This window comes from Triturus cristatus, chromosome 2_2 (genome assembly GCF_964204655.1).
Source record: "Triturus cristatus chromosome 2_2, aTriCri1.1, whole genome shotgun sequence".
Classification (NCBI taxonomy): domain Eukaryota; kingdom Metazoa; phylum Chordata; class Amphibia; order Caudata; family Salamandridae; genus Triturus; species Triturus cristatus.
In genome coordinates this window covers 19,503,519-19,524,989 of record NC_140582.1, presented here as the reverse complement: position 1 = coordinate 19,524,989, position 21,471 = coordinate 19,503,519, and the positions used below count along the sequence as shown (strand labels likewise).

At 45.8% G+C, this 21,471-nt stretch overlaps 1 protein-coding gene across 1 annotated transcript in view; it reads left to right on the top strand.

Moving 5' to 3' along the window:
- Positions 1-21,471, top strand: part of CNOT6L (CCR4-NOT transcription complex subunit 6 like) — an 844,987-nt gene that overhangs the window by 213,958 nt on the left and 609,558 nt on the right. The window contains exon 5 of the mRNA XM_085640943.1: positions 13,026-13,115. Coding sequence (XP_085497069.1) covers positions 13,026-13,115 — 90 coding nt within the window. The remainder of the gene's footprint in view (positions 1-13,025; positions 13,116-21,471) is intronic.

Sequence of the window (21,471 nt, the reverse complement as noted above, 5' to 3'; positions counted from 1 at the left end):
GATGTTCAAGAATTCTTCAATTTAATATTTCATAACATTGCATGAATATGATGACAATTCCGAAGTGTGAAAAGGTGCAGTGAAAGCGAAAATAAGTGTAAAAGTGCATATAACCATAGGATATCTTAACGAAGAGGGCAAATGTTTCAGGGTAAAAAAACCTTTTAAGTGAGATAAATAGATTGAAACGGTTTCCCAAAGTCCTGCAATTAATGCAAATTCAGTAAAGATATACAAGTCGACTTTTCCATCCCCAATGATTATTTAACAGGGTCTTCCTCAGGACAGAAAGTGTAGCAACCTGACACAAAAAGATGACTCATGACAATTACTATCAAAAGAGAACCAGACGATTAGTGTCCTACAAAAAGGCATAAATTACGTTAAGCGCATAGATCTTTCAACCGGATTGTTTGAAACACTCCTTATCAACCTTTTTGAAAGAATTTTCTCAGAGCCATTTTCTTTGTCATTTTTGCATCACAACACTCACGACATCACTTTGCATAGGCAAGGATATTATCTAATGATTTTTCTTGCTAACATATTGCACTGAGCTGTATATGTACACTGGCTGTCGGATGTAATACCAACACAAAAGCTGAAAAAAATCCTGGCACACTTTTTATTTTGCTTGATTATCGACTCCACTTTGCTGCCCGTAAATTTGCATCAATCCCTTATAATAATCATGCATGGACTCATCAGAATCTTGTGTCGATCCCATGATTTTCGACCACTTGACTTGTTTCTGAGGCAACTTTCCTTTCAAATGCTCAATAATCTATTTGTTTTCACATGACAATTGGAGAATGCTTAGTACTCCGAACAACTCTCTGGTCTTCCTCGGGCCACTGAACTTTAGTTTTAAACTCTATCTACGAATAAAAAGGTACTACAATGGAAAGCAATGCATCTAAATCCTCCCAAAGCCCTCTTAATTCTTTTCATTTCTGTATACCACTTTTCTAGCTCCTCTGGAAGCTTCAAATATTTCTTGGTAAAAGTCCACAGGTCACTCATTGACCAAGGTACATGCACATATGCTCCTCCAAGCAAGTTCCTTAATGGAAATTATTTTTCAAAAACCACTTCGCATTCAGAATCACTCACACTTGTAACTGTTTTTGATTTATGTTTTTTCAACAACAAAAAATCACTTGCTTTGATCTACTGTCCGTTCATCTTTAGATCTCCTCACATTCTCCCATTCTCTAGTTATGTTTGGTAACTTCTAGATTCTCTTAAAAGTTACCTTTTGTGTTTCTGCAATTCAGTTTTTCTCAGTTAAATTCTAAAATTCTTACAAATTCTTATTTTATTCAAACCCACTTTCAATTCTCCCGCCAATTTTTCAAGCCTTTCAAATGTACGATGAGGACCCTTTCCTGCTTCTGCACTCGTAAATGCCAATTCATCTTTATTATATTTTGATTTTTTTTTAATTAAAGTTACTGTTTCTTCTATGATTTCTAAATCCTCATTTAGTTTGAAAATGTTAATCTCCAAAACGTTTGTCTCTTTGTAATGGCGAGCTAGCGGTTTATTCATCCCTGCTTACTCTCTGTTCTCCTGCTCCTAATTCTCTTTATACAGGATGGTCTTTCATCAGTTAACAGTCTCTGAGCTCGTCCTGTTTCAGAATCACTCTTATTCTCTTCCCTTTCATTCTTTTGATCGTTTTAATTTTACTTCTGTCAACGTTTGATTTCAGAATCACCCGCAAGCCCTGGAAACACACCCACAGTCTCCAGCACATCCTTTCTCCATGCCTTTTTCAGTAAACACAATCTCATATCAAGCCATTGGTTAACCGCTTATCACACTTACTCCCACTCATTCTCAAGCTGGGTCTGGTGACTCAGTGGACTAATGCATCCACTGCAGGGCCTGTGGTTGACCTCATGGTCACAGGTTCAAATCCCAGCAGGTCCACGCAACCTTTCCTCCATCTGAGGTCGATAAAATAGGTACCATTGAGCTGGGTAACAATAAACATCTGTTATTCAGCGCGAAGATACTTACGGTTGAACGTGTGCTTTACAAATACACCTGTTATGTTATTCAGTGCTTCAAACTGTGCTGGTATTGGCTACGGCTTCATTTCAAACATGACATGCCTCAAATTGTCAATATTTTTCACATCATACATAATATTCACTGGAAATTGCAACTTCTTATAATTCACTGTCATTTCATGCCGTTCTTTAATCCACAAATGTGTGCATACCCTGGTCCATCAGCATTTCATAGGCTGGTATATCAGCTGAAGGCTCTGCCTCTCCTCCGCTAGCAAGAATCTTTGACTTATTCAGTAGCGCACTCATTGTAATTTCAACCAAGCCTCACAATATACACAATATTAACACTGGCAATCTCAATATGATTACAGAACAAAACACAATTCAGAAAATGTGATATTAGTTCATCAATGCACTTAAATCTTTGTCTGCCTATTGGGACTTGAGAAGAAAATCAAACACACTACAGAGAGGAATAGTAACTGGTTGCACTACCAATCACATTAGGATAGCTTTTTGACTAGCACCAATCTACCCTTGGAGTCACCATATCTACCCTCCTGTACAGAATAAACACCCCCACTCAAGATTAGTTTTCATTCACAACTAGACTATTACTGATCTGTGTAAGCTAATCAACTCAGGACAACTTACACACTTCTTTATTAAACAGTTTTTGTTATTTTAACTACTCAAAAACGTATTCATGAGGAAACCCATTTTTTTTTCCTGGCACTATCCAGTGAGCCCAGCATTTAATTATTTGACAGGTTGCCAGCCTGTTCCCTCAACGACCCTGGTGCAGTGTTAATGAGTGCAAACAGTGAAACACCAAAAATCTTTAATAAATATTGCTATGGTTATTTTTCTTTTATAAGTATGGAAAGCCTCCATTCTGAATTATCTGCCACAATATATAGGTTGTTTAGAAATATCTTATGACTGATATGGTGCAGGAGTTGAAAGTGTGACAAATGTTGGCCGCTGCCTGGTTGATCACATAATCTTTATACAGTATTTACATTACTTAGAAATGTAGCATTCCTGCTGTAAACTGTTTGTACTTGTTTTGTTTGTATGTTCGAAACTATTAGTTTAACTTGATGTACTGGTTTCTTTAGCTTCAAATACTTGCAGACTTTGAGCAAAGCCTAATGCCTAATTTAATTTAGTTAAGTTTAACATATTATTTTGCAATGCGCACAACTCGACTAGAGTTTATCTAGGAGTTCTTGTTTGTGATAAGTTTTAATTATAGCAAGGACAGTATTTTTCTCTATTGTTGAGTGTCATATAATCTAACTTTTACCCAAATTTTGCGCAGATTAGTGAACTGGTGTAAAAGGCCCCCTTTTCCAACTAAATATTGGTATTAAATTTGCATTGCAAACATTAAACTCATACTAACGCTTCTTTAGTACCAGCAGGATGCATTGCTTGGTACATCAAGGCATATTTAGTATTTTATTGTAATCTGACTTGTATAAAGCACCTTTGACCTCTTACTGCTGAAGACGTCTGAGATTATTTTTTGGGGATGTCGAGTTCAAGACCACCTTTGTGGCAAGAAAAATAGCACAGCTGTTAATGGTATCGACACAAGTTAGTCTCATTGAAGGTGGGACTTTTTACTGACGTCAGAGGAGTGGCTGCATCAGATAAAATTGTTGCTAGTCATAGAGAAACTGACACTTGTGTTGGAGCCACTTGGGGTCCTTTACTAGGGTTCTGGGCCACAGATTTTAAAGAGCACCCGCCTCCAAAATTCTAAGCGTTTTCCAGAACAATTTTTGACGTGATAAGTCAAGGTGTCTTAGAGTAATCCCTGCTTGAAGACGCTTTGAGGTATGATTCTTTATATCCATGATTAAGTGAGCGATGTCAAAAGTGCAGGATATTATATCTGCCTTTAGGCAAGGTGAATGAGAAAACTGGTTAGGTCGGGGAAATGTTAAAATGAGGGAGAAGCTTTTTTTTCTTTAGTGATTTTTATTTTTCACCCTCATATATTGAAATTACAACACAAAATGTAAACTTAAATTGACATGTTACCCTTTCGTTTAAATAATTGAATGCTACCTTTCCGTGGTTAAGTGTTTCAAGTATAATGAATAATTCATTGGATATAAAATGTGATCCACTTTAAAATTTTCTTGGCTGTAAATCTTATTACAAATTAAAAAGTTCCTAGGAGTCTTAACGGAAAGTTTCAAGTCTATTAAGGACACTGAGTCGAGCATTATTCTCTCACTTTCTTCCTTTATTTATTTCAGCAGTGTTCCACTTTAAACTACCTTTCACATCAGTCGCCATAAAGGTCATGTGCATATCCTCGATTAAGTCCTGGTCAGCCTCCTCTTTCTTTCTTTTTTTTCTCATATCTTTTTATTATCTTTACTAACAAGAAAATCAACTCTCGGCAAATCACATATGACAGAGAATAATGACATTCGTTTATGGCAATTCATTTGAGACACAGTACAATTGCAGAAAACAACCTGTGGACAGGATTGAAAAATTAGGGAGACAAAGCTTCGTCGTCATGCGGTAGCATGGGAGCAACACCGATATCCCCTCTAAATGTGTTCCACTTAGCCCAAACTCAGGACCAGTTTTGGGGACACCCTCTTGCCATATAGACTGTTTTCTCCCGAAACATGCCCCAATAAAGATTTCGCTTCCACGCTGCTACAGTAGGGGGTGACAGCCCACCTCGCAATTGAGCAATGTCCCTCTTGGCCACAGCCACACCCTGGGTGACCCACAGCCTCTCCGCCCCTGTCAAGTCCGTAGGCTCCCATACATTAACGAGGCATCTCTTAGCCTCTGGGTGGACAGATTTATGTAGAACCTCCCTCCTAACCGTATGTATCTCCCTCCAGTATGTCTGAATCTGTTCACACTCCCAAATGACGTGCATGAGGGTGGCAACCTGCCCACACCCCTTCCTACAGTCCGAGCTGTCCCCACGCCCCATACGGACCATCTGCGGTCCGTGATATAAACCCTATGTAGGATTTTCAACTGCACTAGTCAGAGACGGCTTCCCTCCACTCCTCGTCGCCGATCAAAAGGCCATCCCCCTCCCACAGCAGACGAAATTTGGCCAAGGGATCCGGTGCGTTATTAGCAAGCTTTTTGTAGGTCAACGAGATTGCCTTCTTCGGTAGTAGCCCATCCAGTCACCTATCTTCTAAGCCTCCTCTTTCTTGAGTGCAACAAAAGCTGCTCCAGAACTGAAATTTACTCCCTTTGAGAAAACTCCAAACCTGGAAAAATAACAACTGTCACTTAGATATCCAAGGTAGAAAACCAGCCAACGTAATCACAACGTCTAACAGTGCATTTGGACAGGTTAAACACAAATCGAATAAGACTCTGAACTTCTAGTCATGAGTGAATACACGCTTAGACCTTAGGCTCACTCAGACTATAGATCATAATTAATGGTCATTGCTTTAGGAGAAATAACCAGAATCCATTGTGTGGAAAGTTTGTGGAAACCTGGGCAGGAATAATCCTCACCTCCGTGTCCTTAATAGAATTGAAACTTTCCATTACGACTGCTAGAAAATGTTTTATTGTGTGTCGGGGCCGGAGGCAAGAATTATGCTCGTTCAAAGCTTGTCAACCACCAGAGATGCTATATCAATCTCCAATTTAAAGTAAACCCGTTTGAACATAGAGTCCAAAGACCAATCAGCCGCATTAAAAATATCCTCTAGTTGAGCCCCTAGAGTAAAGGTAAATGCTTTTGAGGCCATTGCCCCTCTTACGGAATGAGCTCTGAAATGTGACACATCAATGCCCGACTCCTGCATGACCCAACAGATCCACCGTCAATGCTATTAACAGTTCTCGTTCCCCTGGGGAACAGAGTTTCTCCGTCATAATTTAATAAGCCTTTAAGCATTGAACCACACAAAGCTTGAGGGATTTATCAAACTCGGGGTAAGAAATCACTCATGAGTTGGATTTTGTTGTTCGTGAAATGATGAATGTAACTCCCTGAGTGGTAAACACTCGCCCAGTAAAATCGAGCGCTCTCACATCGGAAACCATGCGATAAGAGTTTAAGCACAGCAGCATCTCTAATTTCATGGACAATTCCTTCCGTGACAAAAAGTCATCATGCTGCCAAGTTTAAAAAAGATGTTGCACCTTGTTGACTGTAGACCTCTCACAAGGTTAAGTATCATGGTTCCGGGGGAAGGGCCAGACAAATCCCCCTCATCAACTTACACAACAATGGGTATTTGTCTACATTCACACCTTGAATCGGTATGTAGCCTGCTGAAATAGCCGACGTGCATGAATTAATTTTGTGGCATGGCAGTCCCCTAGAAACCAAGGAGGTCAAAAAGTTTAACACTGGGATAACATCGTTCCCCAAGGGATCTTCACCGAATTGAGTACACCAGCGAACCCATGTAGACCTTGTGGATTTGTATCTCTTCGTGGTGCCCTCTGCCCATGTAATGGCCAACAAGTTCTCAGCTTCTTGTGAACGGCCTGGGACTCACCAGTGTTCCCTGTTATGTACCACACAATGAGAAACCTTCTCTGCTGCAACATGAGTGGGTGACAGTTACCCAAAGGATCCCGGAGGTGATCCGTAGTGTGGGGTAGAAATATTGGAGAATTCCAGGAAAGTTCCAGAAGAACTGAAAAACATACTTGAGATCTCCAATATGGCCTGACCAAACCATGGCCGACTGTTGACGTCGTACTGCACGAGAGGCGCATGATCATCGCTAAGGGGTGAAACCCGTACCCCTGCTCCGTTGACCATTCCTCAAGGAAAGCGTCTGTTGCCACCGCTAGCGAGTTTGGCCACTTGGTAGTCCAGCTTGGACGCAAATAGGTCCACTCTGAATGTGCCCCAGCGTTCTTCCAACCTCTTGAAGACCCTCTGGTCTAATTGCCGCAGACTCGAGTCTTAACATTCTCTCGAGCACCAATCCGCCATACTGTTGGATGCACCGGGGAGGTACTATGCCGTCACTGTCGCATTGTTGGGCAAGCAAAAGACCCAGAAATCTCTGGCTAGGTCCACCAGGGGTTTCGATCTGGAGCCCCCCAGATGGTTGATGTAGCAGAACGCGAAGCGATTGTCCATCTTGAGAAGAACCAACTTGAAAGTTTGTCTTTGGTCCAACATTGGACTGCGAAGGAGCCGGCCATGAGCTCCAGTCAATTTTTGTGTGGTGACTGCTGTTCAGAAGACCAGTTTGTGCCTGCATATGACTCCCGCAGCGAGCGGCCCATCCGGACTTGCTGGTGTTAGATCTATAATCAGTTCCGAACCAAAAATGGCCTGCTTGTTCCATACTTCCATGTGCGCCAGCCACCATCTCATTTCGGCCTTGGCTTCTTCCGTCAATGGGACCTGTTCTGAATATTGGAGGCCCATGTGGAGGTGTAATGCTTTGAGCGGCTGAAGGGCCCTGTAGTGCAGCCATCCCGGAAAGATCACGTGGATCGAGGAAGAGAGGCGGCCTACCACACTTGCGATCTGTCGTAATGAAGTTGTGGGTTTGTACAATGTCTTCCGCAGCTTTTGTCGGATTTTGAAAGTCTTTCGAGAAGAAAGATTTAGGGTCCTCTCCTCGGAGTTGATCACAAACCCCAAAAAGGTGGTCTGCTTTGAGGGGTTCATCAGAGACTTCTTCTCGTTGATAACAAACACTTAGCTTTCCAACAGATGAATTGTGGTCTGCAATTGTTGGGATAAGGTAATTGTACTCCGATCCATCAAATTAAGATCATCCAGATAGATAATCAAACGATAGCCCTGGGCCCTTAGATTCTCTGTGACCGGCTTCAATACCTTGGTGAAGCACCAAGGGGCAGAGGAAAGTCCGAATGGTTTTGTCTTCAACTCGTAAACCTGATCTCACCATTTGAATTGGAGGAGTTTGTAACACAGGGAAAAAATGGTGGCCGTTAAGTACGCGTCCTTGAGATCTAGACGCACCATTCAGTCGTCTGGTCATAGGAGATGGCGCAGAAGATGTATGCTCTCCATCTTGAAGTTGCGATACACTAGTCATCCGTAGAATTCCCTGAGGTTGATCACAGACTGCTGACCCCTGTTGCATTTCTTCACCTAGGAAAGGTTGCTGAGAAAGCTGCGTGGATGAAGAGAAGCAGGGGAAGTCGCCCATTTCCGGAGCAGGTCTGTCACCTCCTCGTCTATCAAAGCTGTATGAGTTTTTTTTTTTTTAAGATCAGTGGGCGTGAATGTGAGACCTGAACGGGGAAACAGTAATACAATATTTTGAAACCTTGTATGCTTTGCAGAACCTTAGTGTCCGAGGTAAGTAGCCTTCCAGATGTGCAAGAAAAGAGCCAAGCAACCTCCCACCATTAACTCTGAAGACTGGAGCACACTCACCTGCTTGAGACGACTGGAATTGTCTACTGGAGGCGCTGCTGTGGTTACGGCCTCTGTATCCTTTCCTGGTGAGGAAAACATCCCCAGAGCGGGTCTGGTCCTGTCCTTTGCGGAAGCCCTTAATTGTGTATAGAAACGACCAGGTGTGTGCCCCCTGCCACGGCCAGCCCCCACAAAAATTAAAGGGGGATAGTTTCTTAATTGAGGCTTGCGCCTTATTGAGGTAGGTAAAGGTGACAACAAATTTACCTAACTCCCTCCCTGTGCCACAGACCCCGCCTCTGTTGTGGCCAAATCTCCCAATTTGGGGTCCACCTTGATTAACAAGGAGTGGTGTCTCTCAGCTGATAGGGCACATTTAGCATTTCCTTGGAAAATGACTGCGGGCTGCGCCCAACCGGATAGGGACTCTGGGGAAATCGCAGAACCAGAAGCCTTGTCCTCCTCTGCTAATGCCAAAATTTTTGTAAGGGGCCGATGACATCCAATAGTTTGTGCTGACAGGACTGTTGATCCCTTTCTTGGGGTCCCAGATACGTTTTTGAAGGAAAGTGGCCATTCTGGTATCAATTTCCGGTGTCCAGGTCACCTTGCCAGCAAGGGTGGGGACCGGACATTCTACCCGAAGGCCGGTGCGCCCTTCCTTCTCAGGGGGCATCCTAAGTCTAGCTGCGACATAATTTTCCCCCTTAGCCCATGGAAACCATTCTGCTGAGCGTGTGTTCACAAGCTCATCAGGATCAAGCATGTTTGACATAACCCCTGTTGGAATGGAGGTTTTCTCATTAGGAGGATCAGGAGAGGGATCCCATGCTCTGGAGGGACCGGTCTCATTGTTTGAATTGAGTCCCCATCCCCCTAATGGGAATGGGTGGGAGAAAGCAGTTCAAGCAGCACGCCAAGGGCATCCTCCATTTCCTCTTCAGGGGGATCTGTGCATTCTAGGAAGGCCTTCTTCAGCCTATCGAACACACTGAAATCCATTGAGGGGTTCCCTTAGTGTTTGTGGGGGTGGAGCTCCATTCGTTGCAGGTCTGGTAGCGCACTGGAGGAATTAACCCTGGTACGAGAGAGGTCTAACGGGCAGGCATATGAATGCGCCATTTGCATTATGCGTCTTTCAAAGGGGCCCATAGCCGCTGACACTTCCAGGTGTATAGAGGCGTCGTTTGCCTCACAAAACTCGTCATCAATGTCGATGGGAGTGACGATTTTGGTGCAGTTGGTGGCCCAGTTGTTGAAGTTTCTGACGTTCTAGTCTAGGTTGTTAGAGGGGATGGGGCGATTAATGTTGAGGGCATTGATCCATGTGTCCTTTGAGAGTTTGCTTTAGCTGTGGTCGGGAGTATTGGAAAGACTTAAAGGCGAAGCTGTAGATGTATAAGTGGACGATGGAGTGGTCGTTCATGGGAAGTTCCGTGGTGTGGCTGCACCTGATGCGGTCGCTGAAAGTGAGGATGGGGTTAAGAGAGTGACTGCTGTGTGTGGGGGTCATGGGCGAGTTGGATAGGTCAGATGTTGTCAAGTAAGTTGGTAGTGTTGGTGTTTTGGCTGTCTAGTTAGAAGTTGAGGTCGCCATGGAAAATGCAGTTGTTGGAGTGGATGAAGTCAGTGATGAAGTTGCAGAAGACCGGACGTGGTCATGGAGGACGGTAGACGAAGATGCCCCTGATGGTAGTTTTGCTGTCTGTTTGGAGTCAGAAGTTGATGTGTTCCATGGCTGGGGTGATGTTGTCCTATTTGGTAGATGTGGTTCAGATTCTATTTTATTATTACTATTTCGTTTCAAGTGTTGTGCTTTATCATTCGATCTCAACTAATACAGCAAGAGGAAGGAGGGCCAGAAAAAGACTGTGGGTCAGGAGAATGCCCAAAGGAAAATGTGCGAGGGGAAGCATAGCAGGAGCATGAGTGAGGATGTAAGAATAGCCTTTATGGGGTAATGTGGAACTGTCAAACTGTAGAATAAAAATAGAGAATTGATGGGGATTCCAACCAAGATACAGCAGTAGAAAAGCCACAAAGGATCGCGAGTAAAAAGAGGGCAATGTAAGGGTCGCCCCAAGTAAATAGCAACAATGGAATTTATGGGGGCAAAGTATGTATTTCTAGAGCTTCACTAGGTTGGATTCAACCAGTTGGTAAAGGATTTATTTTTATTCAGAAGAAGTTCGCATTGCTGTTTGTGCTGAACCAATTTTGTGCGTGATCGATTCTTACATTTTTCCTGCTTTGCTGTACCTGTTCTCTTTGAGGAATGTTCACACTTTAGCTACCAGTGCTGTACCTTTTGATCATTTGGGTGAAGTTTACAGTGCCGTTTTTATTGCTACTTCTATTCCACATACAAAGTGACCTTGCTCTAGAGTGCCTGTATGTTACCTCGTCCCTGTGTGCCTATATGTCTGCCTTTTCGGTAGATGTAGCTGTGTCTGACAGAAGCTTAGTAAAGCGTTTAGTTGAAAAGATTTGCTTGTGAATCAGAAATCTTTATTCGGTTTGTTGAAAATCATACAAGCAATACAAGAGCAATGCCACATATAATTAACTATATAAACTACAACCAGAAGGTCCAGCCTATAATACACTTCACATCAAAATACACTCATTAGGTATGAAACAGGAACGGATGCAGTTAAAGCATAAACTTTGAGCACTTAAATCCTGAAAATCCTAAATTTTAAATACTTAGAAAACCACTCCTTAGGGTCTATCATCCTTCTATTGGTTTCCTGCTACTTACAGTTGATTTAAAAAAACAGAACAGCTAACCCTATAGCACACTTCGAGCAGCCCATGAGCCGTGAATAGGATAAGGCATCAATGCACCTATGAAACACTAAAGGTTTTAGAATGGGTTTAAGAAAATGTATGAAATAAGCCTATACAATTTACAAAAAAACAAAGTGCAACATAGATTGTGCAGATGCCCTATCACAGGAACAAGCAGGTAAACTATCTCCCCAAAGACTAGCAACACCTAGGAAAAATATCTAGTGCCTGCCCTAAAGTGGAAGAGAAGTGGTCCCTCCCACCTCGTTCGTTCCAGGGTAATATAAAACCCAGGTTCTACAGAAGCTAAAGATAAAAGGTAATCTTTGTTGGAGAATTTTCTTGACACCATGTACAATCTTTGAGCAAGACGGTGATATAAAACACAGGATTTCACAAATTCTTTATCAGAGATGGTTAAAGTGACCGTTGCAGAGGATAAGTCTGGCAGGCTAAGTTCATGAAAAGACATTTTTACACATTTTACGCAGGGATTAGGAAAGGCTCTATTTAATTTAAGGTGATCCAAAATCACCTCCCCCTTAAAACTGGTCTCCTTATTGGTCCACGTTCTTACTCAAAGTAGGAGTGGAGCCAACTTTGCCTTTTCAGACATATAGGGTAGATTAGCACGGAGTGTAAGATAGAATGACATCTCGCAGGAGGAAGATTGAAAAAACTCTAAAAATATGTTTTTCTTCTATTAATAAGGGGGAAGTATTGTGGTAACCCCAAACCCTAGCGCCAGATAAAGCTGGTGAGACACACTTCTGATTGTATATTTTAAAGACAAGGAAATAGACCCCTGGCAAGTTGTCTTAGAGAGATTAAGAATTGCTCCGGCCGCCCTGCTAAGTTTCATGCGGGCAATATTGACCTGGGGCTGCCATGAAACCGCTGAATCAAATGTAATCCCAAGAAATTACTCACACAGATAAGGGGTTGCCACTAACTGCCAGAATCACAGTATGCTCCAATTATTTAACAGATCTAAGCCGCCCCTAAAAGAAACAAATATTCCACTAAAATATGCAAGGAATCGTGGCCATTAAAACAGCATCATTGGTGTATAATAACGCCTAGACCAACTGATTAGCAATTTTTAAGACATTGCCGGTGGCTTCTGCCAAATGAGGTTTTAGGTTATTGATATAAATAATAAACTACAGAGGTGCCAAAATGCAACCCTGACGTACCCCTCTGGCTAAAGAAAAGGTATCCAAGATTTTTCCCGCCACTCCATATCGCACCTTTCTGTATAAATTCTCATACAGGCTATACAGAAAGTTCACCAGGGTGACATCAACTCTCAACTCCAGCAATATCAGTCAGAGCTTTGCCCTTTTCACGCAATTGAAAGCAATGGATAGATCCACAAAGGCTAGGTATAGTGGGCTGCGTCTGGCTATCATACGTTTGCCCAAAATCTGATGCAAATTCAGACACTGTTCCATTGTACCCAGCTCTGGCCGCAACCATATTAATGGGGGCATAAAATGCTATTGTCTCTTGACCAGGATCTCCGGCGATTAAAAATCACCCTACCAATAATCTTTACTGTACTATCAATAAGAGAAATGCGGCGATAACATTTTGGTGAGTATCGGTCACCTTTTTTAAAGATAGGGACTTTGATCGAAAGCGCCCTAGGTGCTTGGGATCATGAAGCCCTTTGAACCCAATGGGTGTTGCGCATTCCCTCGTAAGGATGGTGAAGTACGTCCTCATCCTGATAAAACTAGATAATTTTCGCTGCGAAATAATAATTCAACCTTTGTGATTTGATGCCATGTTCATTAAAATTTTTAATTAAGAATGTTTTTCTTTATGTGCAGGCAATCCCTTATCGCAGGATATCCTTGGCTTATATCAGGAGCCAGATGGGACACGAAAGCTACTGAACCACATGCTTGACAATCTTGCAGGTAATAAGTCTTCATACATTTAATTTGATAATATGCCTTTGTGAGGAACTTTGGAAGCCCATAGATTTTAGAAGTGCTCCCAAGCAGAAAACCAATTTAACAGTATTTTTCTATATCTAGTGAATGCTGCATTTGAGTATTTTTAACTAAATGCAAGTGTTTTTGATTTTTTTAAAACAGATTTTATTGAAGGTTTTGACAACAATGCAGCAGCTTACCATTAAGGACACATCACCTCATAGGCCTTTACAGACATCTCCACGTTACATAACCTAACAGATTATAACATAGATAGTTGTCAGAAGCCTAATTCTCTCCCCCACCTCCCTCCATGAGTCACTTCCAACATACACCAAAAGTGTATTGAGGGCGAGCACATCACAGGCCGCTCAGTCTAGTGCTAGGTGCGCACCACTCGTAATTGGAGGGAGATGGTTATAAGATATGGGTCATCTAGAATAAAAGTATAACCAAGGCTCTAAAGGTGGAGGGGGAGTCGGCAAAGGTGAGCCCTCTGGGGTTTGGGCACTCACATCTAGGTCTGGGTCCCTCTGTTGCAGGGATTCTGACCAAAAACAGAACTATGGGTAGGATTACGGGACCTTAGTGCATAGAGACTGAGTCATTCTACCACCTTAGTACCCATGAGCCCAGGACCGACTAGCTATAGTGTCTCACTTGCTCTCCTACTCACTCACAGAGAAAAAATGATTAGACATCCCAGAACACAACAGAGAAACAAATGATTAGATACCCCAGAACACAACACTCCCCAATCTCTCAGGAATCTCTGTTGCAAGACACACCTTTTCACTCGCACTTTTGTACTTGTCCACAATAAGATCTAACAGAGACACAAACAAGTTTTAAATGTTTATTTTAACTAACGTGCTCTAATATGCAGTATACGCGCCACAGCAAGCAGAAAAATGGATAATACAAATACTGTCAGCATAGCAATTAGTCCATAAATCATGAAAGGAGATGTCATTATGAAAAGACTGCATAACCTAACCTCCCTCCCCTTGCATAAAATAAGTATTATTATGTAGTAGAAGATCTTTGGGCTTTGTCTGCAGATCCCATACCTTAGCCTATAAATGGTAGATCTACATCATAGGTGCTGTCTCGCTCTTCTCCCTAGAAAGATCCCTTTCCAAGTGTGTGCTACCTATTCGTGTATTCAAATAAGACCAAAGTATGTTGTTCCAAACAGCAGCTGCATCGGTATGTTTTGTCTAGGTGCTAAGGCCTAATAACAAGGGGCATTGTTATTTGACCCTGCTCACAATGTGCAGACTATATCCCAGGAACCAGCAGAGAGCGAACACAACATTAGGTTCTCATGTGAACACGGCAAAGGAGACATTTGCAAAAATTAAGTCATGTAGTAACATGCGCAAAGCAGCGGACAATCTGCTAACTTAGGTAAAACGACAATGTCCCCATGGGCCATGTGACACCTCAATGACTCCATCAGTGTCTCACAAGCCTGTGTTATGTCAATGGAGCGGATACCCCTCTTAGCTTCCCTTAGTAACACCCCCCTTTTGTAACCTGCCAGTATTATTCTGGGCACCTCCAGGGGCTTTCCAATTTCTCGTGATCTCATGCTTTGCCAGGATAAAAGCCAAGTCCTGGAGCCTGCTAGTTACCTTTTTCCTGGTGGTGTGAGTGAACCAGTGTAATATTCAATGTCCCATTGTGCAGGGGACCTCCCTGGAAATGATGTTCGCTACTACTTCTGTGACCTCTACCCAGTAAAGTACTAATGTAGCAGTCCCAAAACCATGTGCCTGAACTCCATGTCTCGGGCAGGCCGCCTCTAATGTATGAGGAGTATTTATTGATATGTCCTGGGGTCATATATGCTCTATGTAGGGCAAATTTGTTTCTCAATTTAATTCGAGCATTCCTGGAGACTTTTGGTACCCCTGTTAAAATGTTACCCAATCTGTTATTGGAATGAGGGTCCACATGTCCTCCTCCCACTGAGCCTTCAGGGCCTCCAGTGGCTGTAATATATCTCCCGGTATCGCTCTAGACTGGCAAGTGAGTGCCTTTATAGTGCCTGCCGCCCTTATCATGTAATGACATATGTTGTGTAGGTGTGGTCCAGACATAACTGATTTCCAATGCGCTTGAATCGCTCCTGTCACCGCCCTATGCAGTAAAAAGTGGCTCAATGGAGATCAAATTCATTGCAAAACTTGTCAAATGGAAGAAGTACACGTACGCCAAACAGGTCGCCCATCTTCTCTGCTTCTGCCTCCACCCACTCGTTCAGGTCCTCCCAGCTATCAACATGAGGCAGTCAGTGTAGTATCTTCAAGGGGGTAGCCAGTGAGTAGGGGATCACAATGCGTGTATTTTGTAAGTATCATGTCCAGTATCTCTGCACTAGCTTACATTTCTGCATAGCAGGGTTCTCCGGAAGATTCGTATGAGCTTGGGGAGTACTGGGACGAATGGCACTGTGCTGCCTGGGGATGGTCTTCCTGCAAGCCATTGAGGTACCAATGGAATTGGGCTGGCAAATAATAAGTTTCAAATTCTGATACCGCCAGTCCTCCATTATCCAACTGGCACTGTAATTTATCGAATGCCACCCTCCTGCACCCAGAGGCCCTGAGAAACATCGACAAGTCAAACTCCTGGAAGACTGCTCTGGGGATCGAAATCGGCAGTACTATGAAGTAGTACAAGAGCCAAGCGAGGGCCACCATCTTAAGCCGGGCCACTCTGCCCACCATTGAGAGCGGGAGCGTTCTCCAAAACCAAGTATCAGTGCGTAGAGTTCTGACTTCCAGTCCTATGTTACCACCTAGAAGTTTCTGTCTGTCTTGGAATATCAATGATGCGATTTTCTACATGTCTTAATCCACATGTTACATTTTACATTCATCATTTCAACAATCATTGAACGGGTCATCAACATAGTGTGGTAACAGTCACTGCATATTCCTCCTATTTCCTCCCCAAAATCCTTGATAAACCTGCCAGTTCCCCCAAATCTTTTCCCATTTCCTCAGACACCCGCTGCTTAGATATATAATGTGCTCCGCTTGCCAACGCCAGTCTATATCAGTTTTCCAGTCCACCACTTTTGGTAGGGCGGGTGCCCCCAGCTCTTTGCCACTACAGCTGCTAACTTCAGCCACAGTTTCATATATTTAGGCCAGGCCTCATCCCCGGCTCAACTGGGACCTCCACCACTGCCAAAGCAGCCATAATCCTCCCAATTTCGCACCAGTATTGCTGTCTCACTGGACATTCCCACAGCAGTTGGTAGAAGGTCCCCTCCCGCCCACACCCCTTATGACATAAGGCAACCTCCGCGAGGCCCAGTTGATGTAATAACTTTGGGGAATAGTATATTCGATGTAAGATCTTTCATTGAATTAGTTGAAATCGAGAATGGATCTCTACCTCTCTCTGGTCCTGTATGGCCTCCTCCCAATCCTCATAGTCAATGGGGCCCACCTCACCCTCCCATGCTGCTCTCAGCGGTCCAAGGGGGTCTGGGGTATTAGTCACTACTTTCCTGTATATTAATGATATTGCTTTTTCCTCTAACGGGTCAGTCAACAGTTGGTCTTCTGGGGGGTGCTTCTGTATGTTCTCACCCCCTCGCAGATATGGCCCCGAAGCACATGCCCCAACTGCAGAGATCTCAGCAACTCTCCTTTCCCCATATCGTACTCCTGTTGAAGGGTGGCAAATGTAACATATACCTGCCCTCTCCAGACGTCGCTTATTGTTTCCAAACCGAGAAGTTCCAATTTGCCAAAACTATGCAGCCTGCCCACCTTGCCAAGCGGATCGTTATCCCAGATCAGGGTCATCGGTGTTAGCCTACCCTCCCAGCCCAGGTACTTCATCACTACTTTCCACGCCCTTACGACCGTTGGTGTGTGGGCCGGGAGACCCCGCTCCGGTTTTTTGTCAATCAGCAAGCAGAGGTAGCCCCTGGCCCCCATGACCGACCTGTCCACTCTATATGTCGCTCCCCTCGATCCCCATAGACCCAATCATTCACCGTGACCAGTTGAGAGGCCCAGTAATATATCTTTATGCCGGGAATCGCCAGTCCCCCCTCATAGACGCCCCTCTGCAATTTATGTAGTGCTATGCACTGTGTTTTCCCTCTCCACAGTCGGGTCTCCAGCTCGGCATCTGATATCTTTTGACAAATGACTGGGGGAATGTGATAGGGTGTGTTCTGCAAAATATACAGTAGGCGTTGGAGTGTCCACATCTTAAATAGGGCCTCACGGCTCATTAATGTAAGTGGCAATGACCGCCAGCACTGGGCATCCCTTATGAACCTGTCTAGTTGGGTCGCTAAATTCCGCTCATAAAAGTCCCGGGGATCTCTTGTTATGTTTACCCCCAGGTATTTGAAACACTTTGTCTCCAGGGGAACCTCTCATCTGAATGTCAGGCTGGAGGTCCCTCCCACCAATGGGAACAGCAGGGATTTGCCCAAATTTATGCAGTATCCTGAATAGTCTCCAAAGATATGGAAAATTTGAAGTATTCTGTCTATGGACTGCCTTGGTCTCCTCATGTACAGTAACATATCATCCACATGTAAGGAGATGCTCTCATCCCATTCGTCTCCCACCAGGATGTCCCATATCAGGGGTTTCTGTTGTACTAATGCAGCCAGGGACTCCAGGGCCAAGGCAAGTAATATTGGGGGCAAGGGGCACCCCTGTCTAGTCCCTTTCTGTAAAGGAAACACCCAGGACACCGACGAGTTGACCCTCACCCTGGCCAATGGTTGTTCATATAACAGTTTCACCCAACCGATGAAATTCAGTCCAAACCTCAGGCGGTGCAGGACAGCTAATAGGTACCACCACGCTATCAAAGGCCATTCTGGCGTCGAATGAGAGGACGGCCGCAGGGTCCAAGAAACCTGCTTCCGTGACATGTAGGATCCCAGATAATCTACGTAGGTTCAGCCCGGTTCCCCTGTGGGGCTTAAATCCAGATTGGTTTTTGGAGGCCCGGCAGCTTGCTCCGCGTCGTTTGAGGTCCCTGTCAAGAGGAAGGTTTCGGGACCAGTCGCGGAGCCACTGCTACTCGTCATTAAGTCGAAGCACAAGAAGAAGGTGAAGAAGCATTATCGCTGTTCGCCTTCTCCCCATCTGTCAGGTGACACGATGTGGGACCCGGAGCGTCGTCTCTCTCCGGCTCTGTCCAGCTTTTTACGGAGCGCTTCACAGCATCTTTGGGCAGCCTGACTCCGCCGGAGCGCCTTCAGGCCCCGCTGACTTGGCTGAGGGCCCTGGGCCTTCGATGCTGGCGGCTCAGCGCCGGAGGGCCCCAGAAGATCCAAGCCTGGATCCGGATGGGCGTCAGTTGACCTCACGGTACCTTTCCTGGCGCCGATTCCAGTAACGCTCCCCCCCCCCCCCCCCCCAACCCCCCCCCCCCAACCCAGGCCGGTTGAGCCCTCGACCTGTGTCGACTTCAGCCTCACACCCGACTTGGACACGTAGCCGGACCGACGTCACCCGAAGTCTGTTCCGGCGCCGGAGGGTACTTTTGTACCGCTGTTCATCCCTGGCGTTCCCTATCGCCCTGAGTAGCAGCCAGAAGAGGGTGAGGCGGACTGGGAGGGGTCTGGAGACCCCTTAGCCGACCAGCTTGAGGAGCCAGACTGCTGAGAGGAACTGGGTGATGCTAGAGGTTTGGATACCTCACCAGACCTCGGCATGCTCTCCCCCCACTACCGTGGCTGCGGAGGAGGGAGCTTCGTACGCAGTGGTATTGCGTATGGAAGCTGAGGCCTTGGGCCTGGAGCTTCCTACGGTGGCAGTCAGGACTAACCTCCTGACCGAGGTACTTCAACCGGCAGCAGTCTGTTAGGAGCCCCTGCTGCCTTTTAATGAAGCCCACACCGACGTCCTTCTGGGCACTTGGTCCAAGCCCAGCACAGGGTCTCCTGTGGACAGGATGATTGCCCAATGCCACCGCCTGGCCCCGGTCGACCCACTTTTCCTCTCCTGACACCCTACCCCTGAGAGCTTGGTGGTCCAAGCCTCGTCTTTTAAGTGTGCATTCCTCACTGCTCCCCCAGATAGGGAATCTAAGAAGCCGTACCACCTTGGGAAAAATATATTTTCTTTCGCCAGCTTAGCGCTGTGGTCGGTGAACACCGCATGCCTCTTAGGCCGTTATACCCATACGGTGTGGGATACTATTGCGCAAGTGCTGCCACCGCGCCCGGAGGAGGCCCGGGGCAGTGGCAGAGGGTTCGGGCACAGCTAAGTTCACTATTCGGTGTGGGCTGGATACCGCCGAATCTCTGGACGGTTTGCACGTTGGTAGCCTTGAGGCGCTACGCTTGGTTGAGGATGTCTAGTTTCTCTGGGGATGTCCAATCCACACTTTTGGACATGTCCTTTGATGGTTGGCGCCTGTTCGGTGACGAGGTTGACTCAGCGCTTGAGCGCTTAAAGGATTCTAGAGCGCTTAAAGAATTCTAGGGCGGCTGCCTGATCTTTGGGCCTCACTGCAACCTCTCGCCCCACGCAGTCCACCTTTCGCCCCTTTCATAGCTACGAAAGGGGTACCTCGCCACGTTCCACCAAATATGGCCTCAGGGCCACGCAAGCTACCCATTATCTGCGTGGCCGCGAACGTGGGACCCAGCGACGCGGGTTTAGGGACCAGCGGGCAAGCCAATCCACCTATGCACCCCCATACCCCCTGTGCAGGAGCCTTCAAACTCTCCTAGTCCAACTTTTCATGGCCACCATCGGCCGGTGGGTGGCAGGATTTGCCATCACCGCCTTCACTAGCAAAGCTACACATCGGACAGGTGGGTTTTGCAGATAGTCTGAAGGGGCTACTCCCTCCCCTTTGAGACTACTCCTCCCTCCCTGCCACCAGCACTCCCATCGCATTTCGGAGGATCACTTGGCCCTTCTTCACCAGGAAGGTGCAGCTCTCTTGGCCAAGTGAGCTATTGAAAGGGTCCCTGTGCCAGAAGTAGGTTGTGGTTGTTACTCCCACTACTTTCTGGTACCCAAGAAGAACAAAGGCCTGCGTACTATCTTAGACCTCAGGGCCCTTGACCGCTTCTTCCAAAAGGAGAAGTTCAAAATGCTCACGTTGGCTCAGGTCCTGTCAGCCCTTGATCCCGGAGACTGGATGGTAGCGTTGGACTTGCAGGACGCCTATTTCCACATCCCCATCCTGCCAGCCCACAGGCATTACCTACGTTTCACGGTAGGCCACGAGCATCTTCAATTTACCATGCTCCCTTTTGGCCATACCATTGACCCTCGGGTGTTCACGAAAGTGTTGGCAGTGGTCGCAGCTCTTCTGCGCAGATCAGGTGTTCCAGTCTTCCCCTATCTCGACGACTGGCTGTTGAAAGCGAGCACACCCCAGGCTGTCATCTCCCACCTTCAGACTATGACGGACCTCTTGCACTCGCTGGGGTTCACGATCAACGTCCTGAAGTCACACCTGATTTACCCTCCGAAGCTCTTTTTCATCGGAGCAGTTCTGGATACAGTGCAGTTTCAGGCTTATCCTCCAGAGCAGCGAGTCCGGGATATTCGGGCTATGATACTGATGTTTCAGCCTCTATCCCGGATTTCGGTGAGAACGACCCTGAGGCTGCTGGGTCTCATGGCCTCCTGCATCCTGCTGGTGGATCATGCCTGGTGGCATATGCGGGCTCTGCAGTGGGACCTGAAGTTCCAGTGGGTGCAGCATCAAGGGAATCTGTCCGATTGTGTCCAGATTTCGGAGGGCACTGCACAACAACTGCAGTGGTGGCTCATGCACCAGGATTGGGCCAGCGGCAGATCCCTCTCCCTTCCCCTGCCAGAGTTCACAGTAGTGACGGATGCGTCACTCCTGGGATGGGGCGTCTGCCTGGTAGAGGTGGAGATCAGGGGTCTCTGGCGGAGTCCGGTCTTCACATCAACCTTTTGGAGCTCCGGGCGATCAGTCTTGCATTGAAGGCATTGCTTCCTTCTGTCAAAGGAAGAGTAGGGCAGGTGTTCACAGACATCACCACCGCCATGTTGTCCTGCAACAAACCGGGCAGGGTGGGGTCATGGACCCTATGTCAGGAGGCTCTTCGCCTTTGGACATGGCTGGAATATCAGAATGTATCCCTGGTGGTTCAACACCTGGCAGGTTCCCTGAACGCCAGGGTGGACAAACTCAACCACTGGTGCATGATTGATCACGAATGGCATCTTTACTCGTGGAAGGTCTCTTTCGGCAATGGGGAGAGCCTTGGTTAGACCTGTTTGCCACCGAAGAGAACGCGCAATGTCAACAATTCTGCGCGTTAGAGTTTCCAAAGCGGCACTTGCTCGGC